The sequence below is a fragment of the Lates calcarifer genome, linkage group LG12, assembly GCF_001640805.2.
Source record: "Lates calcarifer isolate ASB-BC8 linkage group LG12, TLL_Latcal_v3, whole genome shotgun sequence".
Taxonomy (NCBI): Eukaryota; Metazoa; Chordata; class Actinopteri; family Centropomidae; genus Lates; species Lates calcarifer.
Window position 1 is genome coordinate 15,568,894 of NC_066844.1, and position 14,335 is coordinate 15,583,228.

General features: G+C 41.1%; 1 protein-coding gene and 2 non-coding genes across 4 annotated transcripts in view; 2 read left to right on the forward strand and 1 right to left on the reverse strand.

Annotated features, from left to right (window-relative positions):
- Positions 1 to 4,441: 4,441 nt before the first annotated feature.
- fgd5a (FYVE, RhoGEF and PH domain containing 5a) overlaps positions 4,442 to 14,335 on the reverse strand; it is a 32,839-nt gene continuing 22,945 nt past the window's right edge. Inside the window, exons 9-21 of one of the 2 annotated variants that reach the window (XM_018680087.2) lie at positions 14,090 to 14,140; positions 13,853 to 13,911; positions 13,062 to 13,133; positions 12,841 to 12,909; positions 9,928 to 10,011; positions 9,740 to 9,819; positions 9,482 to 9,578; positions 9,074 to 9,211; positions 8,729 to 8,831; positions 8,506 to 8,642; positions 7,728 to 7,829; positions 7,193 to 7,347; positions 4,442 to 6,135 (exon numbers count right to left, since the gene is read on the reverse strand). In XM_018680087.2, coding sequence (XP_018535603.1) covers positions 6,099 to 6,135; positions 7,193 to 7,347; positions 7,728 to 7,829; positions 8,506 to 8,642; positions 8,729 to 8,831; positions 9,074 to 9,211; positions 9,482 to 9,578; positions 9,740 to 9,819; positions 9,928 to 10,011; positions 12,841 to 12,909; positions 13,062 to 13,133; positions 13,853 to 13,911; positions 14,090 to 14,140 — 1,184 coding nt within the window. In that variant the 3' untranslated portion in view covers positions 4,442 to 6,098. Of the gene's footprint in view, positions 6,136 to 7,192; positions 7,348 to 7,700; positions 7,830 to 8,505; positions 8,643 to 8,728; positions 8,832 to 9,073; positions 9,212 to 9,481; positions 9,579 to 9,739; positions 9,820 to 9,927; positions 10,012 to 12,840; positions 12,910 to 13,061; positions 13,134 to 13,852; positions 13,912 to 14,089; positions 14,141 to 14,335 lie in introns of both variants that reach the window. The other variant, XM_018680086.2, reaches the window with a different exon arrangement.
- On the forward strand, positions 7,044 to 7,116 carry trnae-cuc (transfer RNA glutamic acid (anticodon CUC)). Its single transcript has one exon. It is a non-coding gene; the product is annotated as a tRNA-Glu (tRNA).
- On the forward strand, positions 8,130 to 8,201 carry trnae-cuc (transfer RNA glutamic acid (anticodon CUC)). The gene has a single exon. It is a non-coding gene; the product is annotated as a tRNA-Glu (tRNA).

The window sequence follows — 14,335 nt, forward strand, 5'->3', positions numbered from 1 at the left end:
GGCACCTGGACAAAAACTTCCAGCCAAACCCATATTTCAACTATTTATTTTTAGTAATTTCAAGATCTCTAAACTATAATGTGGTTGTGACAAAGAACACTATTACATCCCTGTTAATTCCACAGATTCATCATGTTAGCCAATCTTCTTTAACACAAGGGAACAACCATAAAACACTTAAAGTCCTATGACAGGAAAACACGACTTTTTCCATTACTTCACTACCTGAAGGACTATCTGTCTTCATCAATGACCTCATGCTCCACCAGCAGTTGTAAAAATTCCACCCAACAGCACTATCACAGACTTTTGATCAGTCTCCTCTGTTGGCCCCTCCCATTAAATAAAGGCTGCCTCCCTGGTTTTCCCAGCCGATATCAGGTGGACTTGCACTTGAGTGACCCCCCCTGTGTTCTAGCCCCGCCCCAACATTCTGGCTCAACAGGAACTACATCAAATTGGGGAAGCGAGATTTTCTCCTCCACACCCGCAAGCAAAAAATATTTTCTCACCATCTCCACCTTCTGTCGGAAGAAATGTAGGTCAGGGGCATTCTTAGTTTTCAGGGGCCAAGAGTTATGTGATCTTTATTAAGTTAATTTCTTGCTAACACCCAGGGCTAAGTTACTGAGGTACTAAGTTACCCCTTGCAGCTTTAAAGTTCAAATTATAGGCTGCATTCCAGCTTGATGTTTTACCTGTTTGAAACACTTCGACAGGCTTAAACCTGATGGTTGACTGTTGAGTCTACATGTTACTTGTATCTGGGCAGGGGACCCAGACGGCTCCTGTTGTGATGGCCATTTCTGCCATCCCAGCAGTGCCAGGGCAAATATGAGAGTGAGTAATAAGAGGAACAGACAGAGGGAGGGATGAAAAAACAATCCCTAAAAAAGGAGAGAAATGGTCCTTTCATCAAGAGACATGCCACAGACTAAATCTGCCTTACTCTATCTGTCCTCATTTCCTTCTCCCTGTGACTCTCTTCAGCTTTTTCACTTCTTTGCCTCACACTGTCTCTTGTCCCCTCGTCTTTGCTCTATGCCTTTTTCATATCTCAAGGCAGAGAAACTGCGTGTGTAGACAAAGAGAAGTTCAACTGTTGCTCCATTCAAACGGCCTTGAGGTAAACCAGACCAGTTTTTAGACAGAAACAACATTGCCTGAGCCCATATGTGGCGACATGAAATGATGTTGGTAAAACATTGTGTTAGAGGTCAGGTTATCTCAGAGAGCAGCGTAACCTTACTTTCCTGTGTTAACCACTTTCCTCTTGAGCTGTGATAAAAACACCAAAAGCACATCTACAGCTGTTTGTGTTTTCACTACTTTAAAATGCTGTGCAAGTCACCACGTTACCTTTATTCATACTTATCCTCTATTGTGCAACAAATTCTACATTATTCTACACTAATACTGTTGTGAAAGGAACACTTAGCTCAAACTTAACTCAAGGTTTAGGACAGGTGTGTCTACAGTGTTGCACTGGAGCAAGATTTAAAGATTGCAGCATGGAAAATTTACTAACCTGACTGGTGTCAATGTAAGCTACTCAGCCAGGGGAGAATGCTCCCTTTGACATTCCAACATACTGTAGGTCACTGTCTGCTCTTAAAACATAATTACAGCACTGGTAATTTTTTTTCAATTATATCTGCCTACTTTACCCTGATTAGCAGTTTTCTCTGTGTGACTCCTTTTTTCCCGAAAAAGGATTGTTGTTTTGGCAATGCAACACAGGCTCTCCCTATTGAATTTCTGACTTATTATTGGCCTCCTGGATGTGGATTTGAAACTTTTTGAGTGTGTACAAGGAGAATCTGTCCTTTACTATTTTTAGAGGCCCTTTTCTTACAATTTGCCAGAGAGTACAGAAACTGAGGGCTATTGATTCAAGCATGCAGGCAGTTACCTAATCACTTTCTGCATCTCTGGTTCCCTGGCTAGTAAGGGAAAGGTTTTGTGAACGTGTTTGCGTGCGTGTGAGAGACCACGTGACTGAGTTCATGCTCCCATCAAGACAAGAAGTGGAACAAGGTGTCTGTCACTTTCAGGTGCTCAAAGAAATTGAACAACTTTCCCTGCATTCAATGCTTTTCTCACTTCTCTCTGTCTCTCTTTTGTTACTTCAAGTAAGTATTGGGTCACTGACACTCATGGGATCACATATCTAGAGCAACCCCAATCTTCCTATTTTCTGTTCTGCCTACTTTCTGACTGACGTGCAATCACTTCATCTTTACTCCTTTAATTGGAAATGATCTCTTGGTCTCTTGATCTCCTATATCCAGTAACAGAGTTCTAAGCAAACACTCTCTGTTCCCTTTCCTTTCCTTTCCTTCCCTCAATAAGCTCTCACTTTGGGCTTACTCTGGTTAACTTGCAGTCATTAATATTGCAGATGTTGAAAAAGAAATAGGCCAAAATGTTTTGTGCTGTTTCTTTTTCTTTAAATATTTATGCAAGCCACTGCTTTCCTGGTCGCGGTCCACTGCTGTCTGGCTTGGTTGTTTTGGCTCTGTGGAACTCTTTGGTAGAGCTAATTAACTTATCTGAGAGGGCTCGTCTTACCCTGCAGCCTGGCTGAGACTGGGAAGTGAAAAGCTGGGAAAAAAAGAAGTGCTGATTGTAGACTATACTGGCAGTGGATGGAGATGTGTATTTTACTGACCAAATTACATCTACAATGCCACAGTTAACAATAATGATGGGTGTTCCCTCTGGGCCAGACAAATATGTCACCTTAATTTGACCTAAAATTAGAGTGTCTCCCTTGTGATTAGTCAATGTAGTGAAAACTGCAGTAGACTGCAGTACTGTTAAATTCTGATTTACCATGACTGATGTACTCGAAAACGCTGAACAAATATGTCTTGTTTTTTTTATTATTATTATAATCCCTTGAAATAATATATTGAGATGTTGACAAGAAACTCTGAGACCTCACAACATCACAGTAATGTTTGACTGACACTCTGGGCGGATGATGCACACCAAGGACACATGGCTGTTTATGGACTCAAAAAAGTAAAAACGCTCACGAGTTAAGTCTTTCAAACTGCTTCAAAAATGAAATTCCACAAATTGACTGCAAACTGCAAAATAATACATTATAATCAGAGTCAGCTGGATTTATGTCAGTTAAAATGTTTAATTCAAACATAAGAGGTTTAGTCTGTACCATTGCCTCTGTTTGCCATCATTATACTGATGTATGCCATTCCTTTCATGAACAGGTGTGAAGTGTGAACAAGTGTGAAAAACCTTTTTCTTTCAAGCAGTGTTTTGGTTAGATCAATCTGCACCACTTTGAAATTCCATCCTTACCTCCACTAAAGTTATTCCCAGCAGGCAAAACTAATTGCAGTGTAGGGAGAAATATTGCTGATATCTTATGCATCTGTTAAGTGTGAGTCTGCAGACGTTCTTAGTACATCTGCAGTATAAGTGGGAACCCCTCGTAGATGATCACACTATTTATCAAATAATGACATTGTACTCTTTACCTTTCTCCCATTTTACTGTTTTTTTCTGTACAAAACAATAAATATTTTAAATTTAAGACTGGTATTTCAGATTTGTAAAAATAAATAAATAAATCTATTAATAGGAAATAGTGAAAGCCTGTAATGCATGCCATGCACAAATACATTTGTTACACTGGAGTAAATTAAAGTTTTGTAATTGTTGCAATTATTAATCCTCTTTGAACTCTGTCAACTTCAAATTCAAATTACATACAAACACTCTGGAGCATTTTGTTAGTTTTCAGTCATCAGCATGATTCTGTCTGATTCAGTTCAAAATGAGATCTGTTTGGCATGATGTACTGCTGCCCCCTGCTGGAAAAAAGAGAAATTTATCCAAACTATTTTTGCCAATACCACAAACAATGGAGACACATGGGTACAGTATGTACTTACATCACCAAGAAACCTGTGTTTATCATCAGCAGGGGATAAGCACAAGATGAACACCTGTTCAAAGTAATATAATGCCTAGCAACAACCCATCATTTAGTACTGCATTTGTGAAGCTCATAATTATTGTCAATGCAATCCAATCAGAGAAGAGCTGATTTAAATGTGTCATTGTACTAGATTCCCTCATATTTTAAGATGCTTGGATACTCAGATAACCCCACATAGAAACAGAAATAGTGGTCAGACAGAAAGACCTAGCAATACGAGAATATGAAACATATAAATAAAAAATAAATCACATACAAAGACTTTGATCTACCACACAGGTGAACATATTCTCAATCAAAAAGGAACATTGTGCTTCACAAAGGTAGTGTTTACACATGGATGACTGCAGTGGAGTATCATTATTCTGGTATTCATCTTATTGTGTCCAGTCAGTTTATGCTTTTTAACTTCACTTAATAAAGAAACAGATTCATATGTAAAAGTGCATAACACTATGAAAGCACAATAAGTAAACTTTTTAAAGGAGTTTATTTTCATATGTGTCTATATACATAAACATTTACAATGCACTATATGCAAGAGGTACAATCCATAATAACACTATAGATATGGCCCATAAGAAACAGGTAAAAAAGCTGAACAGTACTTGATGAACAATCATGTGCTTTAGAAATAATGCGGTTTGACGAGGTGAAGGATCACATGTAGTACAGCTGCATTCACATACAGCTGGAGCAGATAATGCCTTTAGGTATGTTAGTTAAGAGAAACTACAATATGGGTGTATGATTATGTTGAGAACAGTAGAGTGGGGTGAAATTCAGTGTCTTTCCTACTGCTGAAGACATGAGCGGCTCAGATAACTTTAACAATAAAAGGTTATAGGTAGTTTGACGGTGACTTTTTTTCAGCAGTTTCATTTATGTCCAAGTGGTTAAATTGTAATTACATTCAGCAGTGTATATACAGCATGAGAAAGGCATTAATAAAAATGGCACAATAGTATATTCTTATGTTACTGGATAGTAACTGGATTGTTCAGAGTACTAGAGGGTTAAACTATATAGGACTAGATGAAAAGCAAATGTTATCGAGGTCTCTGCTGGAGACATGACAGTAGTACAGTACTGTGATAACATCAAGACAAATGAAAAGTACAATTTCATTTCAGGCACATTCATCATCAATTGCAAATTGCACTGCATTCAACTGGAAGAAAAAATGGCACTTTAGAACTGTATGACAAAGGATTTTAAAACCTACAGATTCAAATACAAAGTATCTCTCAAGGTTTTTATCATCATAGTACTGTATGTAAGTACTGTTGAGTGGCTGTCATGCTGAGGGTCATTCCATAGATTTGTAGATTCAATACAAGAGTTAAACACCACATGAAATATAATATACACACACTCTGACGATAAAAATGACCTCTTACGAAGAACACTGTGTTAACACCATTTCTATACAAATAAGTCATATAATTCATGTCAGTATCTGCAGTGTATACTTCACAATATATATTCAGAATACCAAATATCTCTTGCAAATATTTTCCCTTTGACGAGCTGTGAAAACTACTATGGAGCAAAGTTTGTTGTCAATATTTTTGATGTTGACTCTGTCTCGTGTATAACAATGAAATATGTGATGTTTTCTTGCAGAACCAAAAGAGTGGCTTAATAGTCCAGTGGAAACTCTGGTAAAAGACGCCAAAATACGGCAAAGTTAAGTTGCAAATTTGGGAGCATGGCCATTGTAAAAAAAAAGGTGAAACTGAAGGAATAAAATGTTCTTTCTTGGGCTCATAGATGAAACTATTGATGTATCCAAGCTGCTCCTGTGAACTCTGCTCGATCAGAGCACTGGGAACCAAAGAGTTTTCATATGTTAAATCAGACTCCAATAGAGAGGTTTCCACTACTTATTTCCAAATATTAGCATCCGTCTGACTCTCCCACTGCTTTACCTCTCTACCACTGGGTGGCAGCCTTGTCGTAGATGCCCCTGGTGATAATATTGTGATGTAATATTCCACAACAGGCCAGGCGTGATGAGTCCTTACTGATGGTCTGAGTTCAGATGCAGCAGGTAGCTATGTTGTGCTCCACAGAGGAGTTCTAGCAGTCACAGACAGCAGGGCTTGTTCACTTAACTGAGCAGGTGCTATAAAACGGTAGCCTCCTCCATGGCATTTACCCATCTGAAACACAAGGCAAAGGAACATTAAACTTTAAAGGGACAAAGTGACTTCACTAGTCATAGACTACACCTTTTGTTCAGAGCAGTTTTGCTCAGTGCTTTATTCAGATGATCAGTTTTATACCAGTATATTAGCAACAAATCATGTTTAGTAAGCATCTTAAAACCAATGATTTTAGAATTTTGTGGTGTACTCTCCTTTTTTATTTTGTCTTCTCTGAGTCTTTTATTTTCCTTTTCCCCTTTTCTCTTAAAAAATGCAACCAACATACATATTTTACATCTGAAAAATCAACTCACTCTACTAGCTCAACTATAAATAGCATGTGCTTGTTTGCCTCTGCACATTATACAGTATATACCCATATGCAGTCAACACTCTTTGGAACTCTTTCTACAAGGAAAGTCTTTAGATAAAGAACCTGACAGAAAGTAACAAGCTGATCCAAATAAAGTGTCAACAGCTAGTTTGATAATTGGTACCTTTTGTTCTGCTACATCTGAGTTGGAGGAGATAAACAAAGCTAATTCCCTTTAATAAACGTGGTCTGTCAACTTGATTGGTTACCAGCAGTATAGGAATGTCACTAATTACCACATATTCATCTAAATGGTGCAATGTTGGAGCCTGTCAGCTTTCACAGATAAAGCTGTTAGATTAATGCTTATTAAAGCACCTCAGCATTAAAGAGCACATATACAGATAAAATACAAAATAATATAAAAGCAATATACAAAAGCAGATATGAGACATAAACCATGGAATTAACACATAGCAGTATCTTCAGCCATCTTCCTACAGGTCATATGGGAGGGCAAGGAAAGTGCTCTGTGGAGGCACAACACTGTACACAGGATAGTTAATCCCAAGCCTGCTGTCACGCATATCACACATGCCAACCAGCAAGCTCCCTGGTGGTCTAGTGGCTAGGATTCGGCGCTCTCACCGCCGCAGGCCCGGGTTCGATTCCCGGTCAGGGAATGTGCTTTTAATAGGTACCCAACTTCCAATACAGTAAGGCAAACCATGATAACATTAATACAGCGCCTGTGCCGACCTGCGTGCAGTGTGTTGGTCATCTGCCCTGAAGGTATAGTAGAGGGTTTTCTTGTGGTACAGATGGAACACGTTGCTGCTTTCCTCTCCCTCTGGTCTCTCAGTCAGCTTGACAGTGAAGCCCTGCAGAGGTAGACTCTCTGAAGCCACTTTATCCTGAGGAAACCAGAGTGAAGACATCAACACATCTTGCTGTCAGCAGCAATATGAGAATAACAAGTATTTCATGCCTCCAGAGGAACAAAGCAGTGCAACATTCAGATGTGTATTTGTCAAAAGAAAAGGAGAGAGCACAGAGAATCCCTTCATTAGTCACATGAAGTGTTCTGCCCAGGAGGAAAGGTTGAACATCGGAAATGTGAGTTAAGCAGTTCTGCATCATACTGGCCAGAAGTGAAGTGGAAGAAGAAGAGTAGGCAAAGGTTGTGAGGAAATGTGTCTGTGATTGAGTGATCTTGGCAGTGTGTGAGTGTCTTGGGGCTGGTGTGGGAGACTCTGTGCCCCCTCACCTCACGGGCTGTGAAGGTGTAGAGCACCTTGTCTTTGAGGAGGAACCACAGCCGCTTCCACTTCCTCTTGCTCTTCTTTCTGCGCTGCAGGCTGCCACTCATGGTGGAGCCCTCCACACCAAGCGACACCTGATGAAATTCATGATCTATTAGTCGCACGTTAACGGACAGAACACAGGTTGACAGATAAAGGGTGTGGACAATATAGCTGAAATTCCTGAAAATGAGAATCACAAGTCTGGTATTTTTTTGCAGTTTTAGTGTGGCATTACATTCTGTTATTTTATCCAACACCTTAAGATATTATGATGAGTATAAAGGCAGATAGTGAACCCTATTGGCAGCTGCTGTGCACTACACACATGTGCCTATGACCAATCAGTTGTCATGAATGTCTGACATTCCAGTGCACAAGCACATGCATACAGATCCCTGGTGGTCTAGTGGTTAGGATTCGGCGCTCTCACCGCCGCGGCCCGGGTTCGATTCCCGGTCAGGGAACACTTCTTTACTTACTGAATAATATAAGCCGCAATTTGCAGCCTATAACACACACTTAAGTGCTGTGACGTGCAGAAATTAAGTGTGTTTTCATTCAAGCGAAAGAGTATACTGAACTGAACTGAAACTAGCCTTACCTAAACATCTACCGTGACACATTTACAAAGAGAAAAAATGAAGCAGTGGATTATTACAAGTGTGTTGTGATTAAACAGGGCCCATAAGATACCATATTCGGAGGCTTGTCAAATGCATGTTAGAACTGAAACACAGGCACAGATGGCATATGTGAAGCGTATTCCACCTGATTGAGAGAGGCGGTGCTTTTCCTGCTCTTCCACAAACTCGGGGGCTGCAGGCTCTGGAAGACAGCAGAGAGTGGACGACTGGCCCGGTGAGTACGAGGGCTGGAACTACCGCATGCCCCCGACACGCTTCCACCTACAGACACATACACAGATAATACCATGTTATAGAGGGAGAAACACGCCAAAATAATACCAGTGTGACAGAAAGCTAAGATTCACCTCTTTTCCTGAGCTCAGCATAGCAGTGGTCACACACTTTGACCACTCTGTCTTTGAGGTACTTCAGTGGGTATCTATTTCTGGAGCAAGCACGGCACACCACCTGCTCAGAGAGACAGAATACAAAGAAAATTTACCGACCACAGATGGGCCTAATCCAGTCTCAGTGAGCTGCACTAGAAGCTTCTTCATACATAAAGATTTCTGTTATCCTTATTTTTAACAGCTGTAAAAGGTTTTAGAAAATGAACAACTGTCTCCTAAACTGATTGGAAATAAAAAAAGGAACATCATAAAGACTCATCACAAACGAGTCAAACTAGTTTTTACAGTGCTGTATCTGACCTTGCCACAGGCATTGCAGTGGTGTCGTCTCAGTGTGAGGCTGAAGTCAGTGGTACAGTTCATGCACATCATGACATGAGAAACTGGCACCAATACAGGAGCAGCTTCACCCAGCGCCATCCATAGCTTTTCACGAGCCTGTTTGGACAATATAAAGACGATGTTTACTATCACCTATAGTTGTTATTGTTGTTTTTTTTTTTTTTACAGTAATCATGGTGAATTACTGTTAATTGTTGCCATCATTGTTAGCTACAGTAAATATATATGCATTATTACTGTTAAGTTATGAAAAGATTTAGTTTTAAGTCTTCTTTTATCTGATACATTGAACAAATCAAATCATAACTTTTCCTCTTCCACAAAACTCCTTGCTGTTTTCATAGGTTGTAGCATTTAAGTTATTACCTCATTACAGGGTCCCCCAAATGTACAGAGTCCTGCAGCATGGTCGGCTATAGCTCGACTTAGTGTGTGGAACCAGTCCTCCCTCTCTCCGACCGAACTGAGGAGACAGGCAGACAAACAATCACACCTGGTGCTTTTGAAATGCCTGAGATTTAACATATTCAGTTGTTTTGAAGGAGGGATGAGAGAGGAATCTTGTGGAAGTCATAAATAAATACACTTTTTCATTTCAGGGTTCTCTGGCTGTCAGATGCTCACCTGGCAGAAAGTGTAATGGTGATGTCAGACACCTCAATCCGTAGACAGTTCAGCACATTGTCAAGTACAGGTTTGCTCACCTGTATGTGTGTGTATGAGCAAAAACATATTAGACCAGTCAACAAACTTTCCATAGAGAAATTATGTTACAGATGAGCCAAGACTGTCAGAGATGTGAAAAGTTGCACCTTCATTCCAGACAAAGATAGTGTGTTCTTCAGCCTGTATTTCCCATCCTGCTGGGGGTACGTGTACAGCATTATGTCGTTCATCTGATAAAGAACACAGAAAGAGGAAATACTAAGTACATTATGTCAGATTTCAGTTATTTTTTTTATTAAACGTTTCATGATAGATAGATAAGAATGTAAAATAATTATCATTCTTAGATATTCAGAATGTAATACCCAATAATTACCACAAGGTGGTGGTGTTATGTTGAGAGAAATATCTAAAATTGTGGCCCACACCTCTTATTTATTCTTATTTGAAAGCAACTTTCTGGGGTCAGTTATGTAGATTTCCTTTCACAGCACCCACACGTCTGTGCATCCTGTCAGCACAAAATTCCCATGTATACACACAACGAAATCAGGCATTACTGTAAAGAAAGTATTTATTTGCTTGTCAGACTAAAAGTATTGTAATCCCCTGAACGTACTGAGAGTCCATTGTGTTATGCGAAGCATTTCATTTCTTCCCAGACAAAAGAAATGACATCATTGGTCACACCTAATGTGTGCTCTAAACATCCGCTGGGGCTGTAAAGGCAGCATCCAGGAATTCTCCACCCTGCCCCGGGCTCCAGGCCTCCCCTTGCCCTCCCAGTCTTCTCATGCTACACTGAGAACGAGGACTGGGTGGAACCGGCCACCTTCACCACAACAACAACAACACAAACAGCCGCAGTTACGGGTTCACTGGCTGCCTGGCTGGAGACAAAACAGTGCATGTTAGCCAAGCCCGAGCTCTGCCTGCGACCTCTGGGTTGCAGCCACCGCAGTTCGCCTGCTCCACCCTGTGCTGCTCATTTACTCAAAGATTCCTTCCACAGAAACCCAACCGCGTGCCAAGTTAACAGACTTCACAAACAACTTTCTCGGATGAAACACAACCTGCACCTACTTAACCCCTTCGTACCTTTGACACAACAGTGGCAATTCATCTCATCCTCTAACCCCTTTACCGGCTTCACCTGCCTCTTTCATTCATTCTGTCTGTCCTCTGGCATCTCTGTAGACCTCCATCCTTCTAATCCCTTCACTCACTCATTCAACCTGCTTCTCTTTGTTCTTTGAGCCCAGGATTGTGACATGGTTGCAGCTTCTCCCTGTCGCTGAGGAGACTGATGGCTTTCATCTTTGCTGTTGTTTAGATTCTCTTTCCTTAAAAGCCAATAAATAACACCTGACCCACTGAAGCCGTCCAATTCAAGGGTGCCAATGGCTGTATAAGTCTAATAGCCTAGAAGTATCAACTTCCAAACCTTTTCAGCTATTGCTCAACAACAATCCGCTTTAATAGGATTGGAAGAATGATGGAAGAGAACAGAATGAAAAAAATGAATAAATCCACAGAGCATCTTCATGTTATATTCTATTTGAATCAACCAGTATAAGCCAAAATCATAAATGCTGCTCCGGCAGATAAGCAGCTCAAGAATAATTCAGAACGTGAGACAGCGCTGATTGCACTTGGAACAATAGGGTAGGTTTCTCTATTTCACATTATGTGTTTGTGTAGCGCCCCCACCCCTTCTCTGCCACCTCCTCCTCCCTGCATTCTACAGGGTGTCTGGCCTTCACTTTGCTGTCACTCCCCTCCCAATACACAGGAAGCCGGCATCCAGTGACCCACACCAAACATCCTGTAAGGAAGTGGGGCCCTGGAAAACAAGTCCTAAGAGGGGAGGAGAGGAGAAGAGCGGAGAGGGAGGCCCTTGCTGGATGGGTGTGGTGCTTAGTGGAGGTCTTACAGCCTTGGCCTCGTGCCCCCACCACCTCCTCTCAACTTCACCTACCTCGCAGACCAACCTCCGCCCAACATTCCCCCATATTTTCGCAAATCACGCCAGCTTTGTTTTCATCATTGCTACAATAATATGGCAGGTGCTTTCTACTGCAGTGACTCACATCAAATCGTTGATGTAAGAGTGATTAAACCTTGTAACAAGCAATGGTCGGTCAGCCAATACAAACTAACACTGGACATCCAAACATTGTTCAAACCAGCAGAGCTCTGTGGTAAATTTTAGGGGAGATCCCAAAGTTTCCAAAGATGTTTGTAAATTTGTAAAAAAATGAACTTCCATGCTCAAATGGAGACTTGGGTTTGAATACGTTCCTCAGTGTACATTATATAGTTTCAATGAGGAACTGTAACAAGCTAATACAGAATATTTTGTCTGGAATAAAATCAAAATATGACATTTTGGGAAGTACACATGCTTACGAACAATGCCAAACTGTGGGCTAAATATGAGGCTGCAGCTAGCAGACAGTTAAGTTAGTTTAGCATCAATCCTGGAGACAGGGACACATCTAACTAGGTTCTGTCCAAAGTTAGGAAAATCTGCCTACCTGCACCTCTGAAGCTCACTAATTAACACAATATATCTCATTTGTTTATTGTCTACAAAAACTGTCATCACAAGGTTACAAGAAAACCAGGGGACGCTCCAGGACATCACTGCACCCAGACAAGAAACAGCTCAGCACAGTGTCCCCATGTAATCATAAAACTGTCATTTTTACAGACACAAGATACATTTTGTTAATTAGTGAAGTGGTAAGCAAATTTTCTTTTTTCATTATGGACCGAGCCAGAGAAGCTGTTTTCCTCTGCTTCTAGTCTCTATGCGAAGCAAAGCTAATCAAGCTGTTGGCTGTAGGATTATTTTTATCATACTGTTTGTGAGTGGTATGGATCTTCTCATCTAACTTTAGGCAAGAGAGCTGATAAGCATACAGTATTTCCCAAAATGTCAACGAATTAAAACTACAAAAGGGTCCAAAAGAGGATTTTAAGCTAACACTAGCTTACACTCTCATATTGCATCTGATGTGATAACGTTAGAGTGGTATGGAAAGAAGAAATATTACCAGAAAAAGGTGTCGTGGCTGCCTGTTTTTCCTCGAGACCTTCATGAGTGTGCCCTCTTTTACAAACATCTGCCAAAAGAAATGGCGTTAAAGCATTAGAAAAACATGTTTTTTATGTCCTGCAAAGACTTAAGTCTTCAGATATGGTTACAGAACAATGTGTTGCTGTGTTTTGACACAGAAACAGTAACGCTGGCCAGATGCAGCTGGATGGTGCTCACCCTTCCGGGCTTCAGGAGGTCCCTCTTGCCTTTTACACTGTACTCTATGTGGACCAGACGCAGCAAGTTCTCCTGCGGGAGAGGAAAGAGCGGAAAGATTGGAAGGAGATTATCCAGTGATGGACGGAAGAGGAGACAGAGATTGAAATTGTCCCTGTTTGTATGTGAATGAAAGGGAGGGAATGCGGAAAGGGATGCGATACTGAGAACTGAATAGTGGGGGGACAGAGATAGAGGGATCCTGTGTTTCCACTATCTGTCAGCCTGTGTGTGTTGGTGCATGTGTGTAGAAGAGAAAAAAAACACACCGTGTGATAAACAGAGGAGGCAAGCCAAAGTGAGGCACAGGGGATCTTGACAGTGAGAGGCAAGAGAAACAGTGGGGGGAGGGTTTGTGAATTATCTCCATGGGCTGCTCATGTTTGAGGAGGAGCGTGAGCCATGTCCACCCTCACACTGCTCTCTTTGTAATGATACACCTGGGACTTTCTGATGACATCATCTTTCCTCACCCTTTGCGTTAATCAGCAAGCTGTGGAGGCCAGCACCAAAGAAGGATAGACCTCTCCTTCACTCCAGCATGTCATTTAGAAGAGGGATTCATGCACAGGAAAACCTCAGCTGTCTAACTTGTTCACGCTTGATTTCCATCTAAAAATTGCTCTTTCATTGCCGAGCAGAATATAAAGACTCGTCTCAATGGTGGCAGCGCTGGGCTGTGAATATGTCAAACTCGACAATAGCTTAACGCGGTGAGTGTAGCACATGGGGTAAATCCAGACAAAACTCACCCCCTGTTTCAGATTGTCATTAGCTTGGTCTGCCACCTCGGACACGATCACCAAGGCAGCTGCAACACAAACACAGAATGAAAGAGAGAGATTTATGCACAACTGACTTCAATAAAGACACTCAGTGGCTGTGGCTTAACAACTAGGCCCTGATACACATTGAGCCGCTGCACTGCGTATGTGTTTGTGTGCGTGTCAGTATGTCTTTGACTACTATTATGTGGTTATGATGTTTACCTTGTGTGTCCTCATATTCTTTTGAGTCAGGAGAGAGGTTGTTCAGGTAATCTGGAGAAAACAGAGAAAAAGTGGTCAATGCATAAATATATGGTCCCCAAATTGATTATTTCATTAGTAACCATTTTAAACTTTCTGTGAAGGGCAGCTCACTCAGTGCATCGTGACATTATGCTAATGCTCCTGTCTTCTCTAACATTTCTGAGTTTAAAGTGATGCCACAATAGTCACGCTTTAGCAAAAATT